The sequence below is a fragment of the Sorghum bicolor genome, chromosome 10 (genome assembly GCF_000003195.3).
Source record: "Sorghum bicolor cultivar BTx623 chromosome 10, Sorghum_bicolor_NCBIv3, whole genome shotgun sequence".
Lineage (NCBI taxonomy): Eukaryota > Viridiplantae > Streptophyta > Magnoliopsida > Poales > Poaceae > Sorghum > Sorghum bicolor.
In genome coordinates, this window is record NC_012879.2 from 7,645,961 (window position 1) to 7,652,858 (window position 6,898).

Sequence of the window (6,898 nt, forward strand, 5' to 3'; positions counted from 1 at the left end):
ACGTACGTACTCCTATCCATGTCTTTACATGTAAAGGCAGCAGGTATAGGATGATATATACACAGTGCATAAACGTACTGTGTGGATACAGTATCCCGGTGTGATCATTATTCGAGATCCTGAGAACGACCGGATATGGATACCACGTCTCGATATACTCCTATCCTGGCCCGCAACCCACAACGTTGATCATATACCACTATACAGAGAGAAAAATCTCAACCCTTTTGGCCAGAAACTGTCGCGTCGTAGTGTGCCATCCTTCGCAGCACGTAGAGATACCGGCACGTTCTCGCTTTTGCGCCTCGTTTTCCAGCTAGGATGATGCCTAGCGCGCGGCCGGCCGCTGTCCGAGCACACAAGCGGCCATGCCCGTCGTCTGTCTCACGTTCCGCGCGCGCGCCGCCCCAGAGACCGGCGGCCGGACCGCGACGGCTCAACCATATCTGAGCTTCCCCGGCAGACGCGGCGCGCTCCGCATCACTCGCTGCCCCATATGCTCCGCGCTCACCCTTCCAGATATTACGCGAGCCGCCCGGGAGCGCATGTGTGCATGCTGCAGCTGCAGCTGCGCGCCCGCCCCGCCCGTGTATAAAACTGACACCACCCGAGGCCCGAGGGGAGTACCCGACGACGACGACGGCGCACAGCGAGTTCCTCGTGCCAATATCCTTCTCTCGCACACAAGCCCTCCTAGACTCCTTCCTCCTTATATATAAACGACGATTATCGCGTCGTCGTCACTGCGTTCTTATCCGGGAGCAGAGCACACACAGAAACAGCCACAGCTAGCTAGCTAGCACACTGTGCTCACGATCGAGTTGGAGGTAGCTCTCGATCGAGGCCTTGAGAAGGTTGTGGTGCGTGTGCGGAGGCGCCGGCGGAGGATCATCGATGGCTCTGGAAGCGGAGACGGTGCTACGGCCGCTGTTCTTGGCAGCGGGCGGCGGCGGCGGCGAGGTGTCGGGCACCCCGCCGGTGTTCTTCCTTACCACGGAGAAGGACCGGCCGGTGGATCCGATGATCTGGGGCGACGAGAAGCGGATGAAGCGGGAGCTCCTGGTGTGGGCCAAGGCCGTGGCGTCCATGGCGGCCAGCAGCAACAACACCTCCTCGCCGTCGTCGCGGTCGCGATCCACGAGGCGCAGGGGATGATATATAGTGTGTCCGGACTCCGGAGTCGATCTGGACCGGGTTTTCTATATGGTTCAGCTTGTAGTAATATAATCCAACTTTTGTACATGGATCCATCGGTGAGCCTTATTATTCGCTTCATCATGTTTTTGGCTAGCTTATTTGTGCTAAACCGGTGCATCTAAGCTTTGCTTGCTTGATTTGGGGAAAGGCTGGTCTATTTATTATCTTTATGTTTTATATCCAGTGGTAGGCAGCTTAGTCGATGATCCCTGCTTTTGTCTGTATATTTTCCTAAGTTTATTTTTCCATTTTCCTGTATATATATATATATATCAAACTGTTAAGCATATAATTCTCTCCTAGCATGTGAGTCGTAAATGTGCATGTGCTAAAGATTCAGACTATTTTTTATTACTTGTTAAGCAAATAATTACAGCCTAATATGTGAGTGGTTAAATTTTCGTGCGCAAACCACCGGCGTGTCTGGTCGTCGGCCATGTAAATTTTTTATTACTAATAGTATTATATTCTTAAGAAAATAATTCTCTCCTACCATGCAAGCTGTAAATTTGCCTATGCTAAAGATTAGCGTGCTGGATCGATATTGAGATTATTTTTTATTACTATTAGTATTATTTTGTTAAGAAAATAATTACCTTCTAGTATGTGAGTGGTTAAATTTGTCTGTGCAAATCACAAACATATCGGGTCGCTGGCGAGGTAAATTTTTTATTACTAACAATATCAAATTTGGCTTTCACTTAGTAATAATTTTTCATATAGTAAAAAGAGTTTTTTACTGTAGCTTGGCGTACATGTAGTAAAATTTCTTCTCACTAAAATCAGAACATCTAATTTTAGTAGTAACTACAAAATCATCACTTTTGCACACACTATCGGAATTCGGGTCTGTGCCGAGTGTTAAATACTTTGCCGATGCCAAAAAACACATAGAAAAAAAACACTCGGTAAAGACCTTCTTTGCCTAGTGTTTTTTTTACAATCAGCAAAGACCTTCTTTGCCGAGTGTAAAAAAAAACACTTTGCAAAGAAAATTTCAAATTGAATTTTGAAACTCTAAATGAATTCAAATCAAAAAGTTTTTAACTACAATGTTGTATAACTTATCAAGATCTACAACATTTATTTTAGTCATTTTTTCATTTGACAAATTCAAAATAAATGTGTTCATAAATTAAACATTTCTCTTATAGTTTATGAAACTATAAGAGAGATATATAAGATTCATAAAAAATATTAGAATCACTATATCGGATGAACAAATGACAAAACAACTAAAATAAACTCTGTAGATCTTGATAAGTTATGAAATTTTGTATTTATCAACCTTTTCATTTGAATTCATCTTGTCATGCAAAACTGCATCTTTAATTGAAAATGACACTCCGCAAAGACGATTTTGCCCAGAGTTTTTGCCGAGTGCCCTTTGCCGAGTGTGGCACTCGAGTGCAATATGGGCTTTGCCGAGTGCTGGTAGTGACATAATTATATTACAATCATTTTCTGCAGTGATTAAAATGACTGGATGAAATCAGCATCCTCTACATCAAATCCATCCACAAATTCATTTAGAAACACATTAACAGCTCCCAAATAGTCAAGATGGAGTGGGAGCATAGTGACGATGGAGACCGCCTGGACGATCCTCCACTCCGCCGTGGAGCTCCTGCTCATGAACAGACGCACGAAGGAACTGCCTCGCCATGAATCACAAGGATAGGAGTGGACTGCCACTTAAGCAAAGCACGGATCCATTACTGGAGCCGCCAAGCACCGCCGGGTAGCAAAGCTAAAAAAAATTGCAAAGCCCAACAACAGCCGCATGGGCATTCAGATCTTGGACCATCGTCAGCACAGCCAGGCACTAGACGTAGATATATACCCGCTTTTGCTGTCAGAGTGTGGAGATGCACTGCACACAACGTTGAGGTCATCGACTCGTCGTGAAAGTGCTTGGGCATACAACGGGCTTGGACAACGCCATCGCTTACTGGCTTACTGCACAGAGAGGGAAATAAAGACATTGAGATTGAGAAGAGAAAAAAAAAACCTCGCAACTGTCCATATGCGCCTTGGGGAAATGGGGTCACAGACAACGCCATCGCTTACTGCTGCATCATATTGTTGGAACCGAGGTCAGAAAATCGAGCTCGACGACGGTGCGACACCGGCAGGTGGCGTTCACGGTGACTTAAACCCTAGAACGTAAACTTTGCGTGAACCGAAAATAGAAAGAGCGCAAGAACAACAATGTTTCCTTGCCAATCAAGGGCAACTCTCCACGTTATTGTTTGCTTATATAGGCTTGAAGACTGACTCCCCCACCGCCATGACACCCCCATTGATCGTCCTTATCTTTCGGAACGCCGATGGAACATGCACAGGACCAACATCGCGGTGGGGACACGGACACTTCCGCGGTCTAGGCCTGGTTCAGGCACATCTCTGAACCGACTAGGATTCTACGCGCCTAAACAAACACACTGTTCATAAGATTACAGAAAGTAAAGAACAAGCTAAAGCTAACATTTCACCCCCTAATCCTTATAAACTGGAACGACGCCAAGCTTGAGTCTGAACTCTACGAACTTGATTCTTCCCAAGGGCTTCGTCAGAATATCAACAACTTGCTCGTCTGTTCTTACGTGGTCTACCTCCAGCACATCTTTCTCAATGCAGTCACCGATGTAATAATACATAGTATCAATATGTTTACTCCGATCATGGAACACATGATTCTTAGCCAATTCAATGGCAGATTGGTTGTCTACTAGAAGTCTAAACTTTTGAACTTTTCCTCCCAACATTTCTGCTATCAACCGGCTCAGCCATACACCCTGACATGCTCCCAATGCTGCTACAATGTATACTGCTTCACATGAAGATAAAGCAACTACCTTTTGTTTTTGTGAAGCCCAAGTCACCAGATTCAATCCCAGGAAGAAGATAATCCCTGATGTGCTTTTTCTGTGAACTAAATCACCTGAGCAGTCACTATCAGTATATCCTAGAAGACTGAGACCAAACTTCTTCCCATTCTAAAACTTGCAACCATAGTCAAGTGTACCTGCCAAGTACCTCAAAATTCTCTTGACCACAGACCAATGTTCTTTGGCTGGTGCTTGCAGAAACCTACTAGCTATGCCAACATCATAGGCTATGTCAGGTCTGGTGTTTACCAGATATCTCAAACTACCCACAATACTTCTATATCTAGTCACATCCAATTCTGTGCCAACCTTAGCAGTTGTTAGTTTCAACCTCTCCTCCATTGGTGTATCTACTAGGTTACACTTAGTCATGTTGCACATCTCAACTATTTTAGCTGCATATGCCTTTTGACAAAGAGTGATCTGATCTCCCACCTGATTCACCTCCATGCCAAGATAATAATTGAACAAACCAAGATCACTCATACTGAAAACTTTCTGCATCTGATCTTTAAAAATAGCTATCATCTTGCTGTTTGGTCCATAGATGATTAGATCATCCACATAGACTCCAACCAGAAGTAGAGAGTCACATGTTCCCCTTTTGTAGACTGCATGTTCAACAATGCTCCTCTGAAATCCCATGTTTCTCAATTCTAGATCAAGTCTAGCATTCCAAGGCCTGGGTGTCTGTTTTAATCCATACAAGGCTTTATTCAATTTTAGAACTTTGCCAGGTTGAGTTACATCTGCAAAACTAGGTGGTTGGTGAACATACACTTGTTCTTGGAGATCTCCATTTTGGAAAGCAGACTTTACATCCATATGATGTACCTGCCAATCTCCATAGGCTGCAAGTGCTAAAAAGATTATCACTGTCTCCAATCTTGCTACAGGTGCAAACACCTCATCATAGTCCACTCCTTGCTTCTGTGCATACCCTTTGGCTACAAGCCTAGCCTTGTGCTTCACAATCTTCCCAGCAGCATCCCTTTTCACCTTGAATACCAACTTTAGTCCTATTGCCCTGTGCTCTTTAGGTAAGTCAGACAAGGACCAAGTACTGTTTTCTCTAATAGACTTTAGTTCAGCATCCATTGCTTCCTTCCAACAAGACTGCTTCAGAGCATCTTCAACACTGACTGGTTCATCTACAGCTAGTAGGTACAACCCACTACACTCAAAGTCTTCCAATTCTTCTGTGTGATCAAAAAAATTTGTCAATGTCCTATATCTGAGAGGAACACCCTCTGAATCTTCAGTCTGACCAGTAGGTGGAGTAGCCCATTGCTGGTTTAAAGACGTAGAACCTGATGCTTCTAGTGTGTGAGGCTTTGCAGATCCTTAAAGACTTCCTGGTGCTGACTAAGCATGAAAATGTGGGGAAGAAAAAGTAGCTAGACTACCAGGAACAAGAATAAGCTCTGCACTTCCTGTTGTTGGATCTGAAACAGTAACATGATATTCAACAATGAATTGGTCAGGCTGGTGTTGATCTGATAGAGTCGACCATACCCAGACCTGATCTTCTTCAAATATAACATCTTTGCTAACATGTAGAGTCCTTGATACAGGATCCAATAGCCTATAACCCTTTGTTCCTTCTTCATAGCCAATAAACACCATCTTTGCTGATCTGTCAGACAGCTTCCTCACATCATGTCCCAGCTTCTTAACATGTCCTATGCAGCCAAAAATCTTCATATGGCTTACACTAGGCTTCTTACCATACCAAGCCTGATATGGTCTGACACCCTCTAGGCTTTTGTAGGAGATCTATTCAGCACATACACAGCTATTGCTACTGCTTCTCCCCAGTAACATGCTGGTATACCCTTGCTCTTCATCATGCACCAGGCCATCTCTACCACAGTTTGATTTCGACGCTCAACCACCCCATTCTGCTGAGGAGTGTAGGGTGTGGTTGTGTAGTGCTTGATGCCATACTCATTGTAGAAAACACTGAACTGAGTTGAGTTGAACTCACCACCTCTGTCAGTCCTTAATGCTTTAAGCTTCAGATCACATTCAGTTTCAGCTCTTGCTTTTATCTTCTTAAAATATGCCAGTGCTTCAGACTTGGACTTCAGCATCTCCACCCACATGAATCTGCTGTAATCATCAACTACCAATAGAAATAGAGCTTCCCTCCGTTGGTGGGGTTATCTAGCCACAGAGATCTATGTGTACAAGTTCCAGTACTTTCTTAGCACGATAGCCACTGATCTTGGGAAAAGGAATCTAGTGTTGCTTTCCAGTGACACAACCATCACAGACTTGCTCAACCCTATCAACAATGGGCATGCCAGACACCATATGCTTCCTTGCTAGATCTCTTAAAGATCTAAAGTTTAGGTGTCCAAACCTTGCATGCTATCTCCATGCACCATCATCAAGCTTATTCAGAAGAAAAACAGGAGAACCAATACTAAAAAAATGTGTGTAAAGATGATTAGCAGTTCTAGGAGCTGAAATTAATACAGTATGACCATCCTGATCTAGCACACTGCATCTGTTATTCTTCAATGACACTTCAAACCCCTTCTCTTCAAGCTGTATTAGACTGGCAATATTACTTTTCAACTTTGGGATATAATAAATGTCAGTTAGTACCTTATGCTCTTGCTATTGTCCTTGGATCACCATGGAGCCAAGACCATGGATTTCAACACTAGAACCATCACCAAACTTCACTGCTCCTTTGTTCCTTTCATTCAGGTGAGTTAGAGCAGCACGACATCCTGTCATATGGTTGCTAGCACCTGTGTCAGGCACCCAAACTTTCTCTCGATAGGTTACTAGCACAACTA

The 6,898-nt window shown here is 44.0% G+C and overlaps 1 protein-coding gene across 1 annotated transcript; it reads left to right on the top strand.

The window, feature by feature from the left end:
* Nucleotides 565-1,499, top strand: LOC8080053. The gene has a single exon (XM_021448905.1). It carries the CDS (start codon nt 895-897, stop codon nt 1,153-1,155), a length of 261 nt encoding a protein of 86 aa, XP_021304580.1. The 5' UTR covers nt 565-894; the 3' UTR covers nt 1,156-1,499.

Coding starts and splice junctions, on each gene's coding strand:
- LOC8080053 (XM_021448905.1), top strand. CDS start 895: ATGGCTCTGGAAGCGGAGACGGTGCTACGGCCGCTGTTCTTGGCAGCG.